Here is a 25758-nt window from a genome sequence, read left to right as displayed (position 1 = left end):
TCTTCCTGCACCCCAGCTCTGGCCACGTCATGTGCTCTCCCGCTGTCCACAGGAGATTCCACTTCAGCCTGGCAGGCAAGGCCACCAGCATTCTCATCACCTTGCCAGTCTCCCCCCTCCACCCCCCACACCCCCTGCCGCTGACCCTGCCCATGCCCCCATGCTTGGCTTCTCCCAACTTTCTCACCATTGCCCTTGTATCACTCCCTACCTGGGCACGGATACCTTCAAGATGCAGCTCAGGTTTTCTTAACCCCTTCCTGACTCCCCTGGGCGTTAGTTGCTCCTTTCTCAGGGCTCCCACATCTCTGATTAACACTACTGCCTTACCATTTCTGTCCACACACTGGGCTGAGACCACGGTTCTCTTATGAGCGGAAACAACACAATCCAACAAAGCTGTGTCCCAAGTGCTTGGTGTGAGATAAGTGCCCGGGTGTTTGGCGGGATGGAGGGCACAGTGGTCCCTGCCCCCATGGCCACTGGACTGAAAATCCCCAACCCATGTGCCAACCTCACAGCATCCCGCTGCACATTGGCCACGTGTTGGCAGTTGATAAGGCTCAGTGATGGGTACCCTCTAATTTTGTGTGTTTGTTTTTGTTTTTTTGTTTTGGAGGGCACACAGAGAAACTGTTTATTTAAGACAGAAGCAAGGCAGACATACACACCCAGAGAGAAAGGGTGTGGGCGTCCTCCCTGATGAGGAGGAGCACCTTTATGTATGTTTAAAATCTCTATAATAATAATAATAAAAAAAGTAAGGCCCTTTGAGCCATAAAGAATGAGGAAGATCTCTGTGGCCAAATTTGGAGTGATCTTCAGGAGAGAGAAAATGAAAAGGGCAAGGTGCCGAACAGTGCATAGAATATGCTTTTGTGTAAGAAAGGGAAGAAATACAAAACAAAAAATAGAGGAAAGAGACACAAGAAAAATCTTTCATTTTAAATTTGAATTGGAAACATCAGTATGAACTCATGATTCAGGGACTAAGTATCTTGGCAGTAGCTAAGAATCCTCCCACCAATGCAGGGGACACGGGTTCGAGCCCTGGTCCTGGAAGATCCCACATGCCGCGGAGCAACTAAGCCCATGCGCCACAACTGCTGAGCCTATGCTCTAGAGCCTGCAAGCCACAACTACTGAGCCCACATGCCACAACTACTGAAGCCCACGTGCCTAGAGCCCATGCTCTGCAACAAGAGAAGCCACTGCAATGAAAAGCCCGTGCACCGCAACGAAGAGTAGCCCCCGCTCGCTGCAACTAGAGAAAAGCCCACACGCAGCAATGAAGACCCAATGCAGCCAAAAATAAATAAATAAATATATTTTAAAAAAAAAAGATGATGGGCTTCCCTGGTGGCACAGTGGTTGAGAGTCCGCCTGCCGATGCAGGGGACACGGGTTCGTGCCCCGGTCTGGGAAGATCCCACGTGCCGCAGAGCGGCTGGGCCCGTGAGCCATGGCCACTGAGCCTGCGCGTCCGGAGCCTGTGCTCCGCAACGGGAGAGGCCACAACAGTGAGAGGCCCGCTACTGCAAAAAAAAAAAAAAAAAAAAAAAAGATGATGAACTCGTGATTCAAAAATAAGAAGAGGGCTTCCCTGGTGGCGCAGTGGTTGAGAGTCCGCCTGCCGATGCAGGGGACACGGGTTCGTGCCCCGGTCTGGGAAGATCCCACATGCCACGGAGCGGCTGGGCCCGTGAGCCATGGCCGCTGAGCCTGCGCATCCGGAGCCTGCGCTCCGCAACGGGAGAGGTCACAACAGTGAGAGGCCCGCGTACCGCAAAAAAAAAAAAAAAAAAAAAAAAAAAAAAAAAAAAAAAAAAAAATAAGAAGAAAGTCCCAGCTATGTCCTTTGAAAGGACCCAGAAGCAATGGCCCCCAGTAGGAATGAGCACATGTAGCACCCAAATCTCGATATCTCATACCATTCCCCACTAAAAGGAACCAGGGCTCCTTGGAGAGAAATGGCTGATCTAGAAATCTAAGTGGGACTGGGCCAGTTTGTCCCAGAAAGCAGGGAGGACGGCAAAGAGTGTTTCAAAGGTCAAAGGAGCTGGTTTGAAGAGATCTCCCACTGGCCAATTATTGTGAAAAAGGAAAAACTCCCTTGCTTCCTGTACACTGCTACTCACAACGTCATAAAAGGCTTCTGACACCAAATGTGTGGGTTTTCCACAACCGAGCAATTCTGACACCAGCTGCCTGGAGTTAGCCCAGACCCCACAGGTCTGTCCCATAAGACTGCTCCCTACCCAGAGGCCAACTGCCTGTCTGGGCCTCCCCTACTCCTGACCAACTGGTTATAAATTGGAGGTTCCCATGACTCCTCCTTGGGCTCAATAATTTGCTAGAATGGCTCCCAGAACTCAGGAAAACAGTTTACTTACTAAATTACTGGTTTATTACAACAGAATACAACTCAGGATCAGCCAGAAGGAAGAGGTGCATAGGAAAGAGTATGGGGTAAGGGGTGTGGAGCTTCCTGCTCTCTCTGGGCACACTACCCTCCCAGGACTCCATGTATTTAGCAATCTGGAAGCAATCTGAACCCACTTTGATTAGGATTTTTGTGGAGGCTTCATTACTAGGCATGATTCATTAAATCGTTGGCCATTGGTGAGGAAACACAATCTCTAGCCCATACCCCTTCTCTGGAGGTGGGTGGAGGTTGGGGTGAGGGTGGGGCTGTGTTGAGGCTGAAAGTTTCAACTCTCTAATCACGTGGTTGGTTCCCCTGACAACCAGTGCCCCCCAACCTTAGTGGCTTTCCAAAAGTCACCTCATTAACATAAACTCTGGTGTGGTTGAAAGGGGCTTGTTATGAATAACAAAGACTCTCCTTTCACCTTTATCGCTCCGGAGCTGTTGGAAAAAACCATGGACAAAGACCAAATAGGTATTACTTATTATATCGCAACATTACAATTGTAAACTATTGAATAAATGAAAATCCATGCATGCATCGTATTTGAAAAAAGAAAGGAAAAAATGTATTTGCCACCATTTGAGTTGAATATATCAACTCTTTACTCTGAAATTCATAGTTAAAAGAATTAAGCCTTGTGCACTGTTGATGGGATTATAAAATTATGCAATTGCTATGGAAAACTGCATGGTGGTCCTCAAAAAATTAAAAATAGGACTACCGTGGGATCCACCACTTCTGGGTTTATGTCCAATAAAATTGAAAGCAGGGTCTGGAAGGTATGGTTGCACACCCATGTTCATAGCAGCATTATTTACAATAACCAAGAGATGGAAGCTACCCATTGTCCACCAACAGATGAGTGGATAAACAAAATGTGGTCTATACATACAATGAAATATTATTCAGCCTTAAAAAGGAAGGAAATCCTGCCACATGCTACAACATAGATGGACCTTGTGGGCATTATGCTAAGTGAAATAAGCCAAACACAAAAAGACATAGTATATGATTCCACTTACATGAGACACCTAGAGTAGCCAAAATCATTGAGACAGAAAATAGAATGATAATTAAACAGGGGCTGGGGGGAGGGGAAAATGAGGAGCTATTTAATGGGTACAGAGCTTCAGTTTGCAAGATGAAAAAGTTCTGGAAATCTGTTGCCCAATATTTAACACTATTGAACTATACACTTAAAACAGATTAAGGGAATTCCCTGGCGGTCCAGTGGTTAGGACTCTGCGCTTTCACTGTGGTGGCCTGGGTTCCATCCCTGGCTGGGGAACTAAGATCCCGCAAGCCAAAAAATTAAGAAAAAAAAAAAAGAAAGAAAGAAAACTAATTAAGATGGTAATATTTATGTAATGCTGGGGTTTTTTGTTTTGTTTTGGGGTTTTTTGGCCATGCCGCTCGGTATGTGGAATCTTAGTTCCCCGACCAGAGGCTGAACCCGTGTACCTTGTGGTGGAAGCACAGAGTCTTAACCACTGGACTGCCAGGGAAGTCCATATGTTATGTTTTTAGCACAATTTTTTTTTTTTTTTTTTTTTTTTTTTTGCGGTACGCGGGCCTCTCACTGTTGTGGCCTCTCCTGCTGCGGAGCACAGGCTCCGGACGCGCAGGCTGAGCGGCCATGGCTCACGGGCCCAGCCGCTCCGCGGCATGTGGGATCCTCCCAGACCGGGGCACGAACCTGTGTCCCCTGCATCGGCAGGCGGACTCTCAACCACTGTGCCACCAGGGAGGCCCCTTAGCACAATTTTAAACCATTTTGGGTGGTTGCTTTTTTTTTTAAGTTTATTTATTTATTTATTTTTGGCTGCATTGGGTCTTCATTGCTGCACGCAGGCGTTCTCTAATTGCAGTGAACGGGGGCTACTCTTCGTTGCGGTGCATGGGCTTCTCACTGTGGTGGCTTCTCTTGTTGCAGAGCACGGGCTCTAGGTGTGCAGGCTTCAGTAGTTGTGGCACACGGGCTCAGTAGCTGTGGCTCACAGGCTCTAGAGCACAGGCTCAGTAGTTGTGGCACGTGGGCTTAGTAGCTCCACGGCATGTGGGATCTTCCCGAACCAGGGCTCAAATCTGTGTCCCCTGCACTGGCAGGCGGATTCTTAACCACTGCGCCACCTGGGAAGAAGTCCCTTGGGGTTGCTTTGTAGCAATCACTGTAATTTTTTAAAGTTCTATAACTCAAAAAGAAAAGAAGCATTTACCCTTTGTGTATGTGTATTTTGGAGGCACATAATTCATTCCTAGTTGATGAAGGAAACCTCTATTTTTTTTTAATTAGAAGGATACCTTCTGTTAAACGTAGAAATGGAATATCACTACTCTTTAACCCCCAAAGAGTAATTGATTCAAGCAAGGATCAACAATGGATGCTAAAACCCGTTCAGTGAAAGTTTGTTGGGAAATGGGCAGGGTGACAAAACATTACCCCGTCTTAATTACTTCTTAATCATAAAGTGAAAATGTACTTTTACAGTGGAGAGAGATGGTGGTCACTTCCTCAATCATCACTAATAGGGGGGCAGCTGACATTACACGCCACCCAATAAAACACAGCACCACCTCTGACCATCCTTGCCAAAAAAGTTTAAACTGAATCTAATCAGGCTTTTAGACTTAACTTCCAGTTTACAGGAGGCTAAAAAGTCAAGTCCAAAGACACCACGAGGAAGCAATCAGACAAATCCAGACAGTGAGACATTCTGCAAGTCAACTGGCCTGTCTCTTCCTTTTTTTTTTTTTTGTGGTACGCGGGCCTCTCACTGTTGTGGCCTCTCCCGTTGCGGAGCACAGGCTCCGGACATGCAGGCTCAGTGGCTACGGCTCACGGGCCCAGCCGCTCCATGGCATGTGGGATCTTCCCAGACTGGGGCACGAACCCGTGTCCCCTGCATCGGCAGGCGGACTCTCAACCACTGCGCCACCAGGGAAGCCCGGCCTGTCTCTTTAAAAGGTCAATTTTGGGGACTTCCCTGGTGGTGCAATGGTTAAGAATCCGCCTGCCCATGCAGGGGACACGGGTTCGATCTCTGGTCCGGGAAGATCCCACATGCTGCAGAGCAACTAAGCCCGTGCGCCACAGCTACTGAGCCTGTGCTCTAGAGCCTGCGAGCCACAACTACTGAAGCCCGCGTACCTAGAGCCCGTGCTCCGCAACAAAAGAAGCCACCACAATGAGAAGCCCACGCACCGCAATGAAGAGTAGCCCCTGCTCGCCGCAACTAGAGAAAGCCCGTGTGCAGCAATGAAGACTCAACACAGCCAAAAAAATAATTAAAAATAAATAAAAATAAAAAAAATAAAGGGTCAATTTTTTGGGGGGGTGGGTCGGGGAAGGACAGTTTTAGGAGTAAGAAAGATAAAACAATCATATGTGTGGGGGTTGATAGAAGGTCTCTAGATGGGTCACCAAACTGTTCTGGTCACACATCCACTGTCTATTTATCATTTAAGTTGTTTATTTATAGAAATGGGTACCACTCTGCCAATAAGTGATGTACATTGTCAAGCAAAAAATAGTGGATCATGTGGCATATCCCTGGAGAATATGCAGCCCGCTTTGGAGGTCCATGGTTTAAACTGAGCTCCGTTAAGCAAGCAGGTGGTGTGTATCATCCCTCTGGGGATCCCCAGCACCTGGCATAAGAGCTCATTAAATGCTTGTTAAATGAATAAACGATTGAACTAATGAGGGAGCAAGTCTGGCCTGCCAGAGGCCACAGGATGAGTGCAGGCAGGTAGGAGCTGCAGTCTGAGGTTCTTGGGCTTCTCCATCCTGTTCCAGGGACCTCAGCTATTTGGCAAAGCCTGCAGAAGGAAACTCCACTACATACTGGGCTCACTCTGGCCCTAAGGCTGCAGAATGAGACAATGGGTTTTTTTGTTTTATTTTTTATAAAATTAATATGTAGTACAATGCTCCTTAACCCTTTGGGGGCCAGTACCTATTTGGGAATTCAGTGTAAGGGAAGGATCCTCTTGCCAGCAAATCCACATTCCAATGTCAGATACACCTTGAGTTTTGCACATGATCTCAAATGGTTCATGGACCCCCAAGGTCCACACACAGGTTCCAGGTAATGAAACCCCAGACTCAAAGAAACCTGAAGAAACTCACGGCTTGGACTTCCCCGGTTGTGCAGTGGTTAAGAATCCGCCTGCCAATGCAGGGGACACAGGTATGATCCCTGGTCCGGGAAGATCCCACATGCCGCGGAGCAACTAAGCCCGTGCGCCACAACTACTGAGCCTGCGCTCTAGAGCACGTGAGCCAAAACTACTGAAGTCCGTGTGCCACAACTACGGAAGCCCGTGAACCTAGAGCCCATGCTCTGCAACAAAAGAAGCCACTGCAATGAGAAGCCCAAGCACTGCAACAAAGATTAGCCCCCGCTCACTGCAACTAGAGAAAGCCCACGTGTAGCAACAAAGGCCTAATGCAGCCAAAAATAAATAAATAAAATTTTTTAAAAGAAGAAGAAAGAAAGAAACTCACGGCTTCTCTTCTGAGGGCCTCCCAGGGGTACACATCTCATCTCAGCAGATACCAGACTTCAGCCGCCCTAGTCATTTTTTTTTTAATTAAAAAATTTTTTTTTAACTTTTCATTTTTTGGCCACACCACATGGGCACGTGGGATCTTAGTTCCCCGACCAGGGATCGAACCCCCAGCATCTGAAGCTTGGAGTCTTAATTACTGGACCACCAGGGAAGTCTCCCTAGTCATTTTTAAAAGGGTCTGGAATGAGGAGAGGAAGGGCCTGCTGAGCCCAGTGGGGTCTGTGGCATTGCTGCCTCTGGGCCAGGGTCTCCTTCTCTAGGAGGGTGTGTCAGCCGCCCCCCACAGTGGGGTACATATCCCCTACCCCAACCTTCTAATGGATGGTGTCACAGGCTGCTCTCTGAGCCCCTATTTTCCAGCCTGCTGGAGTAACTCAGGTCCACAGGGCACGACCTGGGTACCCCAACCAAACTGGGGCTCCTGCCACAGAGCTCCCGAATCCAGGAGGCAGCCTCTCTGAGCTCCTGACCCGTGCACAGCAGATCTCAGATGACTGGGCAAGGTGGCCGAGTGGTGTCTGTGGCTCGCGCAGTTGCAGTGGGCACTTGGTGTCCACAGCTCGTCCACAACCAGTCCCAGCTGCTCCCATGGTCACTCAGAGTTGGTGGTGTATGCGTCTGTTTACAGATGAGAATGCTGAGGCTCAGGGAGGCCATGTGGCAATCCCATTTGGGTCAACCACACGTTTATTGAGCACCTGCTATGTACTAGGCACTGAGGTAGGTGCTGGGGATCAAAAGACGTGCTAGACTATGTCCGTCCTTGGGGTTCACAGTCCAACGGGGAAGAGACCCCCAAACAGATTATTTCAAATCAATGTGGCCAATTACGTGAAAAACACATGCCCCAGGGGTACGCATACGTAATCCAGCGTGCTAGGAGGTCTAGGAGGCTCCCTGGAGCGTGCAACATCAGCACAACGCCTTCAAGGATAAGGAGAATAAACCAGGCTGGGGTGGGGGTGGGAGGATCCCAAGCAAAGAGACCAGCCTGGTGCAAAACAGCTCCGGGTTGCAAAAGCATGCTGGCTTGAAGCTGCTTGGTGGCTGGTGGGGGGCGGCCAGCAATCGGGTTTTGTCCAGCATTGTTGGCAGGTGGGGCCAGAGAAATACACCCAGTTGAGGTCAGGGAGCAACTTGAGCGGGTCCAGCTCGAACACACTTAACGAGCAGCACTTGAAAGAGGATTGGAGGGGTCAGATTTGTGAACCAGCTTGTCAAGAACAGCTGTAACGATTCGAGTGCCTACTCCACGTCAGGTGGGTGCTGCTTCTTGATGGGTATTATGGAAACTTTAAGAAGGTTCAATTAGCTTGCCTGAAGACACTCAGGGAACCAGTCCTTGCTCAGATCTCCCTCTGGGCACACGTGCGTGCGTTGGAGAGTGGGGGGAGGCCGAGAAGACCCGGTGAATGGCTGACCTGGCTTGGGGCAGCCCCGGGGCCCATCCTTCGCGCTGGCGCAGGGAGGAGCGAAGCGGTGCGCGCACTCGATCGCCGCCGGGCTGTGTGTCTGCGGCTCTATCTAGATGGCTCCCAAGGGCAATGGGGATGGTTCACAGTCTGGAGGAGAGAGGGCGGCAGTCCGAGAAGGGGGCTAAGAGGCTACCCCCAGCCCGGGGCAGCCCGGCACCCAAGTCTGGAGCCTGGGGTGGGGAGGGGAGGTGCCGCTCCCGGGGCCGGAGAGAGGCGGGTGGCTTCTCCCCGCCCCGCCGCGCTGGGTTGGGGCGCAGGGCCGGACTGCGGGGGAGCCGCAGCATTTTCCGGGGGGCGGTCCGGAGGCGGCAGCGCCCGGCTCCTGCCCCGACAGGTGCGCGCCGCGCGCAGGAATGCGGTCTGCCTGACTCATCAGCTCCTCCTTCCTACCTGCCGCCCGGCCCATAAAGCGGTCTCCTCCCCGCCGCCGCCCGCCCGCCCTGCAGCCCGCCCGCCCTGCAGCCCGCCCTCCGGACAGTCCCGGCTCGCCCGCGCGCCGCATCCGGAGCCGCCGAGCGAAGCCCAGCGCGGGGAGGGCGCGAGTCAGCCCCAAGGTAGGTCCATCCTCGGACCGCGGCAGGCGGTCGGGGCACAGGCGCGGGGCGGGAAGGCAGTCCCTCCGCACGCCGCACGCCGCACGCCCCTCCAGTGCCTCGGGCCGCCAGGGCTGGGCGCCCATTCAGGGACCTCCGAGGGGAGAAGAAGAAAGTGAGTGCGCACCCCAACTGGGCAGACCCGCGGGGAGCTGATTGGTGGGCCGAGTGGCTTTTTGTTTCCCCGGCTCTTCCCTTCCTGAAGGCTGGCCGCCCGGCCCTTGGGGGAATATGAGGGAGAAGTGGGCAGGGGCCAGGCAGTGGCTGGCAGGCTTACTGGGCTGGGCCCCTCTGGGGTTCAAAAAGAAGCAGCCACCTAGAGGCAGAGGCCCTCCCGGCTTGGCTGTGTGGTGCCACAGTCTGTCTGGGGTCTGGGGAGTCCCTGACTCTCCTCTTCTCTTGGCCCTCCTCCCAGAGTCAGCTCAGGACACCCTTCTTCCAGGAAGCTCTCCTGACCTCATCCAACACCCCTGGAGGCTGTGCCCACCACCGTAAACTCCTCCAGAGCCAGCCCCCTTTCCCACCCCCTTAGCCCCGGGTGGGCCTCTGGTTGTAGGCGGGGGTGGGGGGGTGGGGGGTGGTGTGTCTCTAGATGGCTCCCAGAGGGCAGCGGCTGACTCCTGCTTCTCCCCCATGGCCTTGCCACACTCTGAGCCCAAGGGTGGGCATGGTTGTTGCTGCCTCGGAAGGAGCTGGATGTGAAGACTGAGGGGCTCCATCCTGGGGGCTGAGTGGGGAGAGGGAGCAGGAGGGGCAGCAGGGAAGGAGTGCCTGTCTCCTTGGCCTTGATTTCTGTGGGCAATAGAGCAGCAGAAGGGCCAGGAAAGCAGGAAGGGAGAGAACCATGGAGGGCAGGTGCAGACATGAAACAGGGGTCCCATGGGTGGGAGGGAGGGCGGGTGTGGGGAGAGCGCGGAGCCTATGTTCATGTGGGTCACCATGTGTGTCCAAGAATATGCATGTCCCTGTGCCTGCAAGGCCTGGGTGTGCCACTATGTGATAACACTGGGTGGCAATCACATACTTCCGGGACTCGGGTGGTACATCAAAAGGCCCTTGCAGCCTGGGGACCCAGAGTAGCCTGGAGAGTACGTTTCCCGAGGGCTCTGCCCAGCCCGCCACGGCCAGCCACCTCTTCCAATAAGCCCACAATCCTAACTTTTATGTGAAACCTTATCATTTTTAACACCAACAACTACTTTTAAAACTTTTTAGGGATTTTCCTTGGTGGTCCAGTGGTTAGGACTCTGCGCTTTCACTGCCGGGGCCCGGGTTCAGTCCCTGGTCGGGGAACTAAGATCCCACAAGCTGTGCAGGGAGGCCAAAAAAATAACCCAAAAAACTTTTTAAACACAAGTTGAGTCAAACACAACACTCCTGAGTGCATAACTAGCCCCCAGCTGCCATTTTAGAGCCTTCGAGTATAAAGTGAAGGTTAAATGGGGGATGTGCGCTGCCCGGGTCTCACCTGGGATATGGGGACAATGCAATCATCCCCACTGGTTCCTGTACAGATTAAGTGGCAATTATGTACATGAAGTGCTGGGCACTTGCCCACTGTGTGCCCAGCCTGGGGGCACAGGAGGGTGAGTAAGAGCTGGGCTGGGCCCTCCAGTGTCTGTATCTGCGTGTGTAATGGTGCCCCCGGGAGGCCTGGGTAAGCAGCCTATATTGTGTAGTGTGTGGGTGTGGTGCCTATGCCCCAAGGCTGCAGGAAAGTCATTTCCCCCAAGAAGCGCCCCCTTGGCTGGCTCAGGGCTTCCTTACCCCAGGCCCCTCTTAGAGGGTGGCTCCTTCCCAGCAGGCTCTGCCTGCGATGTGTTGGAGCTGCTAATGCCTCCTGGGAGCCACCTGCCTTGGAGCGATGGAGGCAATGCCTTCCTGCAACGCCCCCCCGCCCCCGGCTCTCCCCAGCCATATGGGGGCCTCAGTCTCCCAGAGCCTGGGGCTGACCCTGCCCCACAAGCCAAGGACTGAGCAAAGATCCAAGGAGGGAGGGCCAGTAGGCATGGCATAGTCTTGGGCTGCTGGGTGACTGGCTCTAGAGAAAGAGGAGGGGGTCCTAATGTCAACTCTGCAGGCCTGGTGGCTATGGCCAGCCCCTTCTCTTCAGCAGGCTACCCATCTTTTATTTATTTGTTTGCTTTTTATTAATTTTTATTGCAGTATAGTTGCTTTATAATGTTGTATTAGTTTCTTGCTGTACATACCCATCTTTTTTTTTCTTTTTTTAAATATTTATTTAGTTGCACCCGGTCTTAGTTGCCACACGTGGGCTCCTTAGTGGAGGCATGCATGTGGGATCTAGTTCTCTGACCAGAGATCGAACCCGGGCCCCCTGCCTTGGGAGCACAGAGTCTTATCCACTGTGCCACCAGGGAAGTCCCCATACCCATCTTTTTTTTTTTTTTTTTTTGATCCATACCCATCTTTTAAAAGGCCTCAGGGATTTCAGTGCCTGCCCTGAAGGTCACTAATGAGTTGAGATGGTTTAATGGTGAACCAAAGGCAGATGGGTCTCCTGGGGTGGCTGGCAATGTGTGTGTGTGTGAGTGGGCAGGAGGGGCTTGTAATCCAGCTCCAGGCTAATTTTTGAAAGGGTGATCTGCTCAGGGGCCCCCAAAACTCAACTCTGGGCAGGCAGAGGTGGGGAGTAGGGTGGGGACCCCTCCTCTGATGGGACAGGCAGCCACTGCAGAACTGAGCTGAGTGCAACAAGCCTCCTCCTTCCTTCCCCAGGCCCCAGATATTGGGAGGGGCCCCCTTCTTCCCGGCTGCACCCTCTCACCAAGAGGCAAGTGGGCCAGGACAGAGAGGGGACAGGAAGGCGGAGCCAGGACCCTCTAGGGTGGCCCTGTCCCTGCCAAGCCTGACCCAGGCCACTGGGGTCTGAAAGGCAAAGGTGGAATAAGCCCTGTTCTGCCCTCGGGGAGATCAGCACAAGAGACCTGGCATTGGGACAGGCTCAGAGCCCAGAGTCCTCAGTGGTGAGAGGGTGGGGGGCTCCCTGGGCAGGGCATAGGCCTGCAGGGCATCTGGCTACCCCAGAGACGACAAGGAAGGGGGCAGTGGAAAAGAGGAGTCAGGGGCCCTGGGCCCTGCCACTTGCAGGCCAGGTGGCCTTGGAACATCACTAAAGTTCTGTAGAGCCTCAGTTTCTACATCTGTGCAACGGGAATGATGGAGCTTAGACAGGGACCCAGTGAGCTGACACAGGGACCAGAGTTGTCAGGCATGGTATGTCGATTGTTGCTGTTATACAGGAGGAAGAGGATGGCAGGGCCACATCCCAGCTGGTGGACCAGGCTGCTGCTGGCAGCCCTACTGAGCGTCAGCTTCCCCGGGGACATGGGTGAGTCGGGCACACCCCTGCAACACCCCTCTCTGTGGCGGGGGCTCAACTTCCAAGGCACTGCCCTTAAGTGAGGGAGGGGGTTCTCATGGAATGTCTTACCCAGACACTCACTCGGCCATTCAACAAACAACCACCACCCACTTTGAAGGCTGGGGAGCCATGAGCCTGAGCCGTATGGCCCAAGAACACCCAGGGGAGGAAGGAGACTTGGTCTAGAGGAGGGAGAAGACGTCCACTCAGAGAATGGAGGCGCTTGCAGGATGTACTGCGGCTTGGAAAGCCGAGTCGAAAAGTTTTAGAGGAACTTGGAGGAGAGAAATATGATCATCACCTGCTCTGGGAGTGTCTGCAGTCGGCAGAGGGCTGGAGCTGGCTCCTCCTGATGAAATTTTGCCTGTCAGTGGAGGTCATGCTGATAGCTTGAAATAGACCATGGTGGGAACATTTACACCCTGGAAATTGGCAAATGCTGCAAGTCAGGGCTTCCCCGCCCTCACCCGAGCCCTTGCTAAACATTGACAGTGCACCTTGCCTGGAGCCCAGGAGACTACCCACTAGTGCACATAATAGGTCCTTACTGTGATTTTAACTGAACAAAACCAAAGGGAATCCCAACCTTTGGAGAAACTGGAGTTTTACCTCATTCATTTACTAACAGCTCACTGTGTGCGGGGCTTGGGCTAGGCTCTGGGGACACAGTGATAAACAAGACAGAATCCCTTTTACCCTGGAGGAGCAGGTGGTGAAGGGGGTGGTTAGGGTGTCCCCGCCAGCAAATGGGCCAGCGCCTCGGTCTCGGCCCCCACCATCCTTGCCTCCAGACTTGAGTGGAGAGTCCAGGTTTGAGACCTGGCTCTGCGGGTTTCTAGCTGTGCTACCTGGGACTGACCACGTACCTGCTGGCCCCCATTTCCCCCTCTGTAAATCGGGAGAGGATCCCCACCTCTTTCAAATGAGGATGCACAAGGGAAGGGCTTGGCAGTGGGTGAGGCGCATCTCAGTGGGCACGCCCATCTCTGCTCCCCAGCAAACCGCTGCAAGAAGGCCCAGGTGAAGAGCTGCACCGAGTGCATCCGCGTGGACAAGGACTGCGCCTACTGCACGGACGAGGTGCGATGCTGCTGGGGCCCAGCCTGGGCCACCTTCCCAACCTGCGTGCCCCACCCTGCTACACCCCACGCCTGGGCTCTGGCCCACACTTGCCCCGCCCTCAGCCCAGCCTCAGGCCCGGCGGTCGTGGGAGGACAGGCAAGGGTCAGGAAAATCGGGGTGGTGGGGGCAGGATAAATCCAGGGTTAGGACAGCCAGGGGAAGGGCACTGCTCTCCTGACTCCATCTCCTTCTGGCCAGATGTTCAAGGAACGGCGCTGCAACACCCAGGCAGAGCTGCTGGCTGCGGGCTGCCGGCAGGAGAGCATGGTGGTCATGCAGAGCAGCTTCGAGATCACAGAGGTGCCCAGAGTGGGGGTCGGGGGGGCTGGGCCCTCCAAGCTCAAGGCTGGCTGTTTGTGGGAGGCTATCGTGTCCCCTGGCTGAGCTGAGGTATCTCCATCAGATCTGGAGAGACCCTCCAGCCAGGTGTCCCCCTCCCCTGGACACAGGAAACACAGATCGACACCACCCTGCGCCGCAGCCAGGTGTCCCCCCAGGGGCTGCGGGTGCGGCTGCGGCCCGGAGAGGAGCAGCACTTTGAGCTGCAGGTGTTTGAGCCCCTGGAGAGCCCCATGGACCTGTATATCCTCATGGACTTCTCTAACTCCATGTCTGACGATCTGGACAACCTCAAGAAGATGGGGCAGGATCTGGGTACGGCGCAGAAGACGGCAGGGCAGGGCATGGAGAGAGTGGCCTCCCCCAGCTGGCTGGGCACCTGCTCAGGGCTCAGGCTAGCTGCACCCACTCCTCAAGGAAGGACAGGACATCTGAGCACCCTGAGAACTCCTTCCCCCCATTCTCAGAGGCGGGTCCTGTGCAGACCCCAGTAACCACTCGGGAGTGCAGAGAAGGCCCCAGCCGGGTGGGAACCAGAGCCCTCTGGTCCTTTTTGGTTTTTTGGATGTGCTGTGCCTCATGGCTTGCGGGATCTTAGTTCCCCGACCAGGGATTGAACCCGCGCCCCCAGAAGTGGAAGCTCAGGGTCCTAACTACTGGACTGCCAAGGAAGTCCCTCCTCTGGTGCTGACACAGAGGGCACCAGCTGCCATAAGGCTGAGGTTAATTCCCAGCTCTGCAGACGGCTGGTCCAGCTCCCTGGCCGCACCCTCCAACTAGCTGCATGCACAACTCTGGGTCCCCCGAGTCCCATTTCCCTCATCCATAAATAAGAACAAGGGCTGTCATGTGCGTGAGCTGACGCCCAACATGCAAAGTGTTGACAATAAGTTATTCTTCCTCTTCCCCCTTCCCAAGCGAGCCCCCGGCCCCTGTGTTGATGGGTTCTTGGGGCTCAACTGCCCCCTCTTTTTTGTTGTTGATGCCCAGCCCAGGTCCTGAGGCAGCTCACCAGCGACTACACGATTGGATTTGGCAAGTTCGTGGACAAAGTCAGCGTCCCTCAGACAGACATGAGGCCCGAGAAGTGAGTGACCGAGGGGGCAGGGGTCCTGGCCAGGTGGCCCACGCCCTCTCCACCCAAGCACTTCGAAGTCTTCAGGTTGAAATGAGCCAAGGGGGAGGTCCCTAGAGAGGGTGGGCAGGAGGTTGGGGGCATCTTCTCCCCTGACTTTCTCCCTCCCTGACTCTCTCCTTCCCACCTCCGCCCAGGCTGAAGGAGCCCTGGCCCCACAGTGACCCCCCCTTCTCCTTCAAAAACGTCATCAGCCTGACGGAGGACGTGGAGGAGTTCCGGAACAAGCTAAAGGGAGAGCGGATCTCAGGCAACCTGGACGCCCCCGAAGGAGGTTTCGATGCCATCCTGCAGACGGCCGTGTGCACCGTGAGTGCCGGGGCAGGTCCTGTCGGCCTAGACCCGGCTGTGCTTTTCAACAAGGGCATGAGCTGCCCACTGGCCTGCTCTGGTACCAGGCTGGGGCCCCCATCCCCTAAGACAAGCTCAGACCCACTGGGGGACCCTCAATTCCAATCCAAGTTTAGAGGTATCAGGGCCTGAGCAGTCACAGCCTGGTTTTGTATTGGCCAGTGAGGCGGACATGAGTCTTGGGGTTCTGGAACCTTCAGTGCCCTGAGGCCAGCTCCCCATCCAATCTTCCGGTTAAGACCCGTCTCCATCTGTGCTGGAAGAGGGCACTTCCTTTTTTTTTTTTTGTGGTACGCGGCCCTCTCACTGTTGTGGCCTCTCCCATTGCGGAGCACAGGCTCCGGACGCACAGGCTCAGCGGCCATGGCTCACGGGCCTAGCTGCTCCGCGGCACGTGGGATCTTCCCAGACTGGGGCACGAACCCGTGTCCCCTGCATCGGCAGGCGGACCCCGAACCACTGCGCCACCAGGGAAGCCCAAGGGCACTTCTTTTTATGTGCACATCAGTTTTTTCATTTAAAGAATAATGTATCCACAGACAAAAAAGAAATTTCCCTGGCAGTACAGTGGTTAAGGATTCAGCACTTTCACTGCCAGGGGCCCAGGTTCCATCCCTGGTCGGGGAACTAAGGTCTCTCAAGCCACATGGCGTGGCCAAAAAATAAAACAAAATTAGAAAATAAGAAGTAAAAATGAAAATAATGTATCCATATTACAGACAATTTGGAAAACAAAGAACAGAAATTGCCCATAATTTCACCACCATCAGACAACCAGCCACTGATACCCCACCAGCATATTTTGTTCCCTTTTCCTTATTTTATATAGTTGGAATCAGTGTACGTATAGTTCTGAAACTTGCTTTTTTTTTTTCACCTAATGCTATCATAAACATTTTCTCTTGTAATACATGGTTTTCAAAATCATCCCATGTATTTCTCAAACAAATTGCCCCGTGCTGCTTGCTGTACCTATTTTAACTCTTCCGTTGAATGCTGCGTGGCGTACATTTTTCTGTGCAGTTGAGATATTCTCGCAGAGTGGTTAAGACCTTGTGGGGACAGCTGGATGAACCTGGTTCACATCTTGCGTGGTGCCCACTGTGGGCACAGCCCCTGCTTCTGTTTCCCACTTCCCATCGCTGGTTTCTTTTTATCCCCCTCATCACTCATGTGCTGTCTGTCACGTGCGTCATTCATGGGGCCGTCAGGCTGTTAATCCCGTGTCCTTGCTGAGCCCCGTGTTGGGACGTGCTTTCGCTGTCACTGTGCACGACACCGTGATGAGTGTCCCCTGCTCCACGGGCACCCCTCCTCGCTCTCCCCAGAGGGACATCGGCTGGCGCCCCGACAGCACCCACTTGCTGGTGTTCTCTACCGAGTCGGCCTTCCACTACGAGGCGGATGGCGCCAACGTGCTGGCTGGCATCATGAGACGCAACGACGAGGAGTGCCACCTGGACACCACGGGCACCTACACCCAGTACAGGACACAGGACTACCCATCGGTGCCCACCTTGGTGCGCCTGCTCGGCCAGCACAATATCATCCCCATCTTCGCAGTCACCAACTACTCCTATAGTTACTATGAGGTGCGGGGGCCGGGGCCTCACTGGGCAGGATGGGGGTGGGCGGGAGGGTCTGTGGAACTTCTCAGACACCCCCATCTGCCTTCCTCCCTTCCTTCCCAAAACTTGGGATGGGCCCTGGTGGGAAGAGGAGTCCACGTGCCCATTCCCCAGGCCCCCTCCCAAGCAGGTGAGGGCTAAGAGCACAGGCTCTGGAACGCACAGCAGGCGCCAGGCCTTAGCTTCCCCATCTGCCAAGTGAGCAAACCCCAAAGGTGTTGTCTGGATTCAAAGAGATGACACTTGTGGGAGGCTGAGCCACGGCCTGGCATTTTCTCCTGCAGAAGCTGTCCTCGTATTTTCCTGTCTCTTCGCTGGGGGTGCTGCAGGAGGACTCTTCCAACATTGTGGACCTGCTGCAGGATGCCTTCAACGTGAGAGCTCTGGAGTCTGAGCCTTTCTGGGGCGGGGCTGGAGAGAAGGCTGAATGGCAGAGGACTGGGAAATAGGACAGGAGGGAGGAAGGGTCTCCTGCGGCCCTTGAGGAGCGCCCCCTGGGCCTGGCCCCAGGTTCCTGCAGCCTCTTCTCCCTTAACCCCCCCCCGCCCCCCCGCCAGCGCCCCAGGCCTCCGTGTAGGTGGGAGTGCAGCACAGACAGGCCAGGCCAGGGTGGGTGAGCCCGGGGTACCCCCAGGCCATTGATCGCCTGCTCTCTTTCAGCGCATTCGCTCCAACCTGGACATCCGGGCCCTGGAAAGCCCCCGAGGTGTGCGGACAGAGGTCACCTCCAGGATGTTCCAGAAGACGAACACTGGGTCCTTTCTCATCCGGAGGGGGGAAGTGGTACGCCTCTGTGGGGGTCCCGGGGCAGGGGAGGGCGGGCACAGCGCCCTGCGGGGCGGGGTCTACCTGAACAGAGGTCCAGAGCATGGCCTCCAGTGTCAGATCTGGGTTTGAAGCTCTCTGGATCAGCCCCTTGGCTTGTCCTCATCTGTAAAGTGGAGACCAATCAGCTTGGAGCTCAGGGTTGCTCAGATGAATGAATGGGCCAAAAGCAACCCTGGTTACGGTTGGTGCTCTTGTTACTGTGGCTGTGCCTGGAGGATGCAAGTCCGCAGCCCTGAGGAAGGGCGGGCAGGGAGCTGGGTGTCAGGGGCCAGACACATCCCTGGGGCTTGAGGGCCTAGAGACTTCAGGCACGACTGCCCCCTGGTGGTCTGTCCAGGCCTGCCTTGTCTGACAGTGGGGTCCCTGCAGGGCACATACCAAGTGCAGCTGCGGGCTATTGAGGACTTGGACGGGACTCACGTGTGCCAGTTGCCAGAAGCGGACCAGAAGGGCAACATCCATCTGAAGCCCTCCTTCTCCAATGGCCTCATGATGGACGTGGACATCGTCTGTGACGTGTGCTCCTGTGAGCTGGTATGATGCGGCCCCGCCAGGTCGCGGAGGGAGGGAGAGGCTAAGCCGACCACCCCAGGGCCCTGAGTAACACAGAAGAGCATCCTGTGGCCACAACTCCCTTTCGGGGTGCCCTGAGGGGCAGCGTCCAGCGTCCCTCCCCCACCCCCCAGCCACCCCACCATGATTTCATTCCAGCAAAAAGAGGAGCGGTCATCTCGATGCAGCTTCAATGGGGACTTCATGTGCGGACACTGCGTGTGCAGTGAGGGCTGGTGAGTGTGGGAGGGTGAAGCCAGCACCCAGGATGCCAGCAGCTCCCAGAGAAGGGGCTGGGCACACCATGTAGGCTGCTGAGGGTGGGTTGGCAGCTGGGCATAGAAAGGGCTAGGAAAGGGGTATGTCTAGTTGGCAGGTGGATTCAGTTCAAAGCACTTTGAAATTCATGGATATGGGAATTCCCTGGTAGTCCAGTGGTTAGGACTCAGCAGTCTCACTGCTGGGACTCCGGGTTCGATTCCTGGTCGGGGAGCTAAGATCCCGCAAGCTGCATGGCGTGGCCAAAAGAAATATATGGATATATAGGATTACCTCTGGAAAGACGTGTAAGAATCAGGGCAGTGGTGGCCATTAGGGTGTTGTGTGTTGGACACAGGAGGGAGACGTACTTTACCCTCCATCCCTTTGGGGTTTTTTTTTTTGTTTTTTTTGCTGTACGCGGGCCTCTCACTGTTGTGGCCTCTCCCGTTGCGGAGCACAGGCTCCGGATGCACAGGCTCAGCAGCCATGGCTCACGGGCCCAGCCGCTCCGCGGCATGTGGGATCTTCCCGGACCGGGGCACGAACCCGTGTCCCCTACATTGGCAGGTGGACTCCCAAACACTGCTCCACCAGGGAAGCCCTCCATCCCTTTGGGACCTTTAGTATCAGAGCCATGAGCACCTATTACCTGAGCAGAAGGGAGTCATAAGAGAATGTTAGTAAGAGTAAGGGCTTTTCAAACTTCAAGACATTGAATAAGTTTATCATGACTTGAGGGAGGGACGGGGGAGGGTCTCAGGGGACTGAAGTTTGAGTCTCAGCTCAGCCCCTGCTGTCTACGTAACTCAGACCCACAGGGGCCCACTTAGAGCTTCAGTTTCCTCATCTGTAAAATGGGATGGTGAAAGCCTTCCTGCTGTGCTGTGCGGAAGTGACTGGCTTCTCCTGCAGGAGCGGCAAGACCTGTAACTGCTCCACTGGCTCCCTAAGTGACCTGGCGCCCTGCCAGCGGGAGGGTGAGGACAAGCTGTGCTCGGGGCAGGGCGAGTGCCAGTGCGGCCACTGCGTGTGCTATGGCGAAGGCCGCTATGAGGGTCAATTCTGCGAATACGACAACTTCCAGTGCCCCCGTGCCTCCGGGTTCCTCTGCAACGGTGAGCTACTGGCCCAGGTGGGGTGGAGCCGAGAGGGTGGCCTGGGTGTCCAGCCCCTGCCCCCCGCCTCTAGCGCTGCCATCAGAACCCATGCTGGGAGAGCCTCGCTGGGAATCGGGACCCCCATGTTCAGGCCCAGACCTCCTCCAGATTCCCTGAGTGCCTCTCCCAAGTCCAGCCCCAACCTGGACCCCTCTCCTCCTCCACAAACTTGGTGCCCGAGGCCCCCGCCAGCATGAAATCCCCATTGTGGAATGTCCCCCTGAGGTCCTCCAGCCCGTGCCCACCCCCTCCTCCACTCTCCCATCCCACTAGAGTGGGTACCACCCAGCTCAGTGATCGGTGGTATATGGCATGGCGATCTTTCCTCTCTCGGAAGATGCTACATCTCTAGCAGACAGGGCCTGGAGTAATGCATCCTCTGTAACCCCACAGGGCCTAACACAGTGTGGGCCCAGGCCATGGGCACGTAGGCTGGCCAGGGCTTCCGGAGCTGGGCAGGGGTCACAGAACCCGCAGGGGCCACATGGAAGTACTGAATGGGTGAATGGAGGAGAATGAATGAAAATCCACTCACCAAATACTTATTAAGCCCCAACTGTATACTTGCCACAGGGGGTCAAGACCCTGCTTTTCTACCCTTTCCTCCGTTCTTGTTTTTGTCTGCCATTTCTTCTCTTCACCTGCCCACCCCAGGGTGTGCTCAGAGAAATGAAGGGAGAACCCAGGACGTCTGGAGAAAGGCAGACATTTGGCACAGGCCAAGCTGAGACAGGAGGGGAGGGAGATGCAGCCAGGAAGGAGGCAGGGCCAGACGGCGAGGGGCTTGGGTTCCAGTCCAGGATGGGTCCAGTTTTAATCTAGTCCAAACTTTTTCTAAAAAGGCTATACATTAAATATTTTCAGCTTTGTAAGCTATATGGTCTCCGTCACAACTACCCAGCTCTGCCGTTGTAGCAGAAAGCAGCTATAGGCAATACATAGGCAAATGAGTGTGGCTCTGTTCCAATAACACTTTTGCAAAAGCAGGTGGTGAGCTGGATTTGGCCCACAGGCTGTAGTTAATCAACCCCTATTCTAGTAAGGATATTGGACTTCATCCTTTGGGCAAAAGGGAGTCACTGGTGTGTTTCTTTTTTTTGTGTGTGTTTTTTTAAAAATACATTTATTTATTTTTTATTTATTTTTGGCTGCATTGGGACTTCATTGCTGTACACGAGCTTTCTCTAGTTGCGGTGAGCGGGGGCTACTCTTCATTGTGGTGCGTGGGCTTCTCATTGCAGTGGCTTCTCGTTGCGGAGCATGGGCTCTAGGCACGCTGGCTTCAGTAGTTGTGGCATGCAGGCTCAGTAGTTGTGGCGCACGGGCTTAGTTGCTCTGCAGCATGTGGGATCTTCCTGGACCAGGGCTCGAGCCCGTGTCCCCTGCATTGGCAGGTGGATTCTTAACCACTGCGCCACCTGGGAAGTCCTCACTGGTGCTTTTAATTTCATTTTCTAACTCTTTGTATGTTAACCTTGTATCCAGCCACCTTGCTAAACTCACTTATGAAATCTAATAACTTATTTATAGATTCTTCTTGTTATTTTGTGACATGTCTCTGATACTTGCAAATGATGACAGTTTTTCATCTCTTAACTTTCCAAAACTTCTGTTTTATTTCTTTTCCTTACCTTATTGCATTGGCCAGGCCTCATTAGAGGTTCTTAAACAGGGGAGACACATGATTGGGTTTGTGTTTTGGGGTGATCACCCCAGCTGCAGAGTGGAAGGTAGAAGGGCACAATAGAGCAGGAGAAATGGAGAGAAGGGAGTTCCAAGAAAGCGACGAAGAGATGGCTCTGCCCCTGGCTGGAGACATCCTAGCTCCCAAGGCAGCTCCAGCCAGTGGGCAGCCTGGACTGTGGGTGCAAGTGTGCCTCTCCTCTCCCCTCCCCTTCCCTGCAGACCGGGGACGCTGCTCCATGGGCCAGTGTGTGTGTGAGCCTGGCTGGACAGGCTTGAGCTGTGACTGTCCTCTCAGCAATGCCACCTGCATCGACAGCAACGGGGTAGGCCTGGGCATGAGGCAGACAGTGGGGGGCGGTGGAGGGGGCCCCAATCAGGACCACCCTCCCTCTCAGGCAGGGGTGGGGGCACAGCTGGCTCACTGGTGCCTCCTCTTGACTCAGGGTATCTGTAACGGGCGTGGCTACTGCGAGTGTGGCCGCTGCCACTGCAGCCAACAGTCGCTCTACACAGACACCATCTGCGAAATCAACTACTCAGCGGTGAGGCCAGATTCACTGGGTATGGGCATGGGGACCCCAGGCACAGGGCAAGACGGACAAGAGGGGCTGAGCCTGGTGTCAGAGGAGCTGCCCAAGGGTGTGACATGGTGGGAGCGGGCCTGGCAGGGGCCGCCACCCAACACAGTGCCCGTCTGGCCCTCTTCGCCCACCCAGATCCGCCTGGGCCTCTGCGAGGACGTGCGCTCCTGTGTGCAGTGCCAGGCGTGGGGCACCGGTGAAAAGAAGGGGCACATGTGTAAGGAGTGCAGCTTCAAGGTCAAGATGGTGGATGAGCTTAAGAAAGGTATGGGGCAGGGAAAGAGGACTAGGCAGGGGGGCTTCCGATGGGGTAGGTGGTGTCTCTCATCTGGGCAGGGCTGTAGAGCTGGGTAGGGGTCTCATAATCCAAACTGAGGAGATGCAGTCCAGAAAGAGGGGTTCCAGACCTGGGAGTGGTCACAGAACCCAGACAGGTCACACAGACCCAGGTAGGGGACACACGGTCCGGCCAGGGCACCCAGACCTGGGGAGATGGCTTCTGGCTTGGGCAGGGGGCAAAGAGCTGGGTAGGGCCATGAACACAGCAAAGGCGCATAATTGGGCCATGGGGGCACACAGCCTCCTTTCCTCTAGGTCAGAGAAATGTTCTAGAAGGGACTTCCCTGGCGGGCCAGTGGTTAAGACTCCGCACTCCCGCTGCAGGGGGCGTGGGTTCGATCCCTGGTCATGGAACTATGATCCCACATGTGGCCAAAAAAAAGAAAAGAAAAATGTTGTAGAAGCCTAGCTCCTGATGGGCTAGGATGGGCACAGATTTGCAGCCTTTGATGCTCCTGGCGGACAGCCCCCGCCTTGCCCCGTCTGTATGCACAGTTTGCCGGGAACTTGCATTCTTCCCCAGAGAGGCGCCTCCCACCCTGTGATGGGCGGGGTGGGCCCCAGAGTAGGGCCATGATGAGGAGCGGCCATCTCACCAGGCCCTAAGGTGCTCTGGGGTGGGGTTGGGTGCCCTACTGACCGTCTGTGGGTGCAGCGGAGGAGGTGGTGGAGTACTGCTCCTTCCGGGATGAGGATGACGACTGTACGTACAGTTACACCGTGGAAGGTGATGGCGCCCCCGGGCCTAACAGCACTGTCCTGGTGCAGAGGAGGAAGGGTGAGCTGGAGGGCCGGCCGGGGGCATGTGGGTGGCCTGGCAGACCCCAGCGGGGGAGATGGCACCGACTCCCTCCTCCTTCCTCCCTAGACTGCCCTCCCGGCACCTTCTGGTGGCTCATCCCCCTGCTCATCTTCCTCCTGTTGTTCCTGGCGCTGCTGCTGCTGCTCTGCTGGAAGTACTGTGCCTGCTGCAAGGTGGGGGCTCCCCCAGGGTCTCCCCAGGGTCTCCACCCACCACCAGGGTCCCTGTAGGTGGCAGAGGCCAAGCGAACCCACGTGTTCTGCCCAGCCCTGGTGCCCTCCCCACCCCAGCCTCTCACCTCTGCCAACCATCAGTGGCTGGATTCCTGGGAGCCTCTGCCCGGGGGTCAGCCACATGCAAAGGGTCATGAGAGCTAACAGGGAAGGAAGGGCTCTGCCCACCAGGAGCTGACAGTCTACTGGGGAGGAAAGACAGGAGACAGGAAAACATGGAGGATGGCATGGCATGGGATACTGAATTGTGGGGAGCAGAGACAACACTCTGCAGTAACCCCCAGCGTTGTGGGATATTAGTGTGTGTTACAGAGGAAAAGAGTTCTGTGATCAAATACATTTGAGCAAGTGGTTTCTTCTCTGCAGGACTTCTCAGAGCCTTTGATCTAGTTGTGTGAATAGTGAAACTATAAGGGGAAGGAATTCCATGCTTCCCAAATGGGTTTGATCACAGAACCTTTACTTTCCAGAGTACACAGCAGGACCAGGGTCCCCTGGCACAAATTTGGGGAACCCTTTGCCCCATCACCCTCTGTACCCACCTTGTGTGCCACACATCTAGACCCCTGCAGCTGCCTGGATATCCTGGTGTCTGGGAAGGCAACTTTGCCCCCTCTGGACCGTTGGTGTGGGTGGCAGGTGGTGGCGGAAGGGGCTCACCTAGGCTGGGGTGGCTGTCTCAGCTCTCATCCTCACCCACCTTGTCTCCTAGGCCTGCCTGGCCCTTCTCCCATGCTGTAACCGAGGTACGGGCCGGCATCAGCAGGGGTGGTGGGCTTCTGCCTGCTCTTTCTTCCAGCTGGGGTGGAGAGGAAGCGGGGGCCGAGTCTGGAACAGAGGCGGGAGGCCCCGGGGTCCCACCTGCAGGGTTGTGGTGGGGAAAGTCTGGGGAGCGGCCCAGCGTGAGGACCCTGTCCCGCAGGTCACATGGTGGGCTTCAAGGAAGACCACTACATGCTGCGGGCGAACCTGATGGCCTCGGATCACCTGGACACGCCCATGCTGCGCAGCGGGAACCTCAAGGGGCGTGACATGGTCCGCTGGAAGATCACCAACAACGTGCAGCGGCCTGGCTTTGCCTCGCATGCTGCCGGCATCAACCCCATGGAGCTGGGTGAGGGCCAGGGCTGGGCACCGCAGGTCTTGGTGCTGCCCTTGGGGCCTGGGGCATGTTCACCGCCGCTCCCGGGTCTGGGATCACACCATTCCTATTTTCTCTGGGTATTGGGTGCAGGCACAGGCCTGGCTGCCTTCTATCCTTCCTGATGGTGCTATAAGCCTCAGATGCTCCCCTATCCAAGCATGGCTCCTGGACGGGGCTTCTGCGGTGCCCACTGTGCAGGGGGCTGATGACACCCCTCCCTGCCTGCCCCTAGCGCCCTACGGGCTGTCCCTGCGCCTTGCCCGCCTTTGCACCGAGAACCTACTGAAGCCTGGCACCCGAGAATGTGACCAGCTGCGCCAGGAAGTGGAGGAGAACGTAAGGGCCAAAGAAGCCGATCCCAGGCAGCTGGCGTCTCTGGGCTGGGTGTGAGCCAGGTGGTGGGAGAGCAGAGGGAAGCAGCTGGGGAACCTGGATTTTTCCGGGCGGGGAAGAAGGGCTTCCTTGGACGTGTGCCTGGCCTGGGATCATCCTGGGATCTGTTCCCTGTAAATGCTTCCAGAGGGTAGAGGCAATGTGCGTGCCCGTGGCCACGCCCCCAGCCAACTCCGAGAGGTCCTCTGGGCCTGGATGGCTCTGGGTGGAGAGGCTCCCCCAGGGCCCAAGCCTCACAGCCCTCCCTTGCCTGGCAGCTGAACGAGGTGTACAGGCATATCACAGGCGCGCAGAAGCTCCAGCAGACCAAGTTCCGGTGGGTCCTGGGTGCCCGGGGTTGGGTGAGGGTGCTGCCCGTATAGCCAATGCCAGGGGATCTCCCCCAGGCAGATTGTGCCTCCACCCCAGGGACCACCTGGCTCACGTTCCCCACTTTGTCCTCCACAGGCAGCAGCCCAATGCCGGGAAAAAGTGAGTCGAAGACACACAGGTGGGGTAGTACCAGCCCCGAGTACCTGCCGCCTCTGCCCCCTCCCCCACCCCAATCTCCATCTCCATCTCCATCCCACTGGAAAGGAGGGCTGTCTGTGTCTGTCCTTGGGTAGGACCTTCATTGAGCAAATACCTGTATGAAGCCCTCACCAAAAGCCAGCCCCCGTACTAGAACAGGAAAACCACAGAGAACCAAGCAGACCCAGTCCTTGCCCTCATGCCGGCGATAGCCCCCTACCCAGTACCTGGGATAGCCCGG

General features: G+C 55.4%; 1 protein-coding gene across 3 annotated transcripts in view; it reads left to right on the top strand.

Annotated features, from left to right (window-relative positions):
* The first annotated feature begins 8956 nt into the window (after nt 1-8956).
* The window catches only part of ITGB4 (integrin subunit beta 4), a 31294-nt gene continuing 14492 nt past the window's right edge, over nt 8957-25758 (top strand). For all 3 annotated transcript variants that reach the window (XM_082603646.1, XM_082603645.1, XM_082603647.1), the window contains exons 1-23: nt 8957-9032; nt 12335-12423; nt 13454-13536; nt 13777-13878; nt 14028-14232; nt 14908-15004; nt 15190-15361; nt 16732-16995; nt 17316-17405; nt 17692-17814; nt 18229-18393; nt 18571-18647; nt 19585-19787; nt 21735-21838; nt 21959-22057; nt 22232-22361; nt 23091-23213; nt 23304-23410; nt 24183-24216; nt 24393-24584; nt 24847-24950; nt 25265-25323; nt 25455-25478. In XM_082603646.1, coding sequence (XP_082459772.1) covers nt 12345-12423; nt 13454-13536; nt 13777-13878; nt 14028-14232; nt 14908-15004; nt 15190-15361; nt 16732-16995; nt 17316-17405; nt 17692-17814; nt 18229-18393; nt 18571-18647; nt 19585-19787; nt 21735-21838; nt 21959-22057; nt 22232-22361; nt 23091-23213; nt 23304-23410; nt 24183-24216; nt 24393-24584; nt 24847-24950; nt 25265-25323; nt 25455-25478 — 2636 coding nt within the window. In that variant the 5' untranslated portion in view covers nt 8957-9032; nt 12335-12344. The remainder of the gene's footprint in view (nt 9033-12334; nt 12424-13453; nt 13537-13776; nt 13879-14027; nt 14233-14907; nt 15005-15189; nt 15362-16731; nt 16996-17315; nt 17406-17691; nt 17815-18228; nt 18394-18570; nt 18648-19584; nt 19788-21734; nt 21839-21958; nt 22058-22231; nt 22362-23090; nt 23214-23303; nt 23411-24182; nt 24217-24392; nt 24585-24846; nt 24951-25264; nt 25324-25454; nt 25479-25758) is intronic.

Source organism: Mesoplodon mirus (assembly GCF_964341445.2).
Source record: "Mesoplodon mirus genome assembly, chromosome: 18".
NCBI lineage: Eukaryota > Metazoa > Chordata > Mammalia > Artiodactyla > Ziphiidae > Mesoplodon > Mesoplodon mirus.
This window is presented reverse-complemented; position numbering and strand designations above follow the sequence as displayed.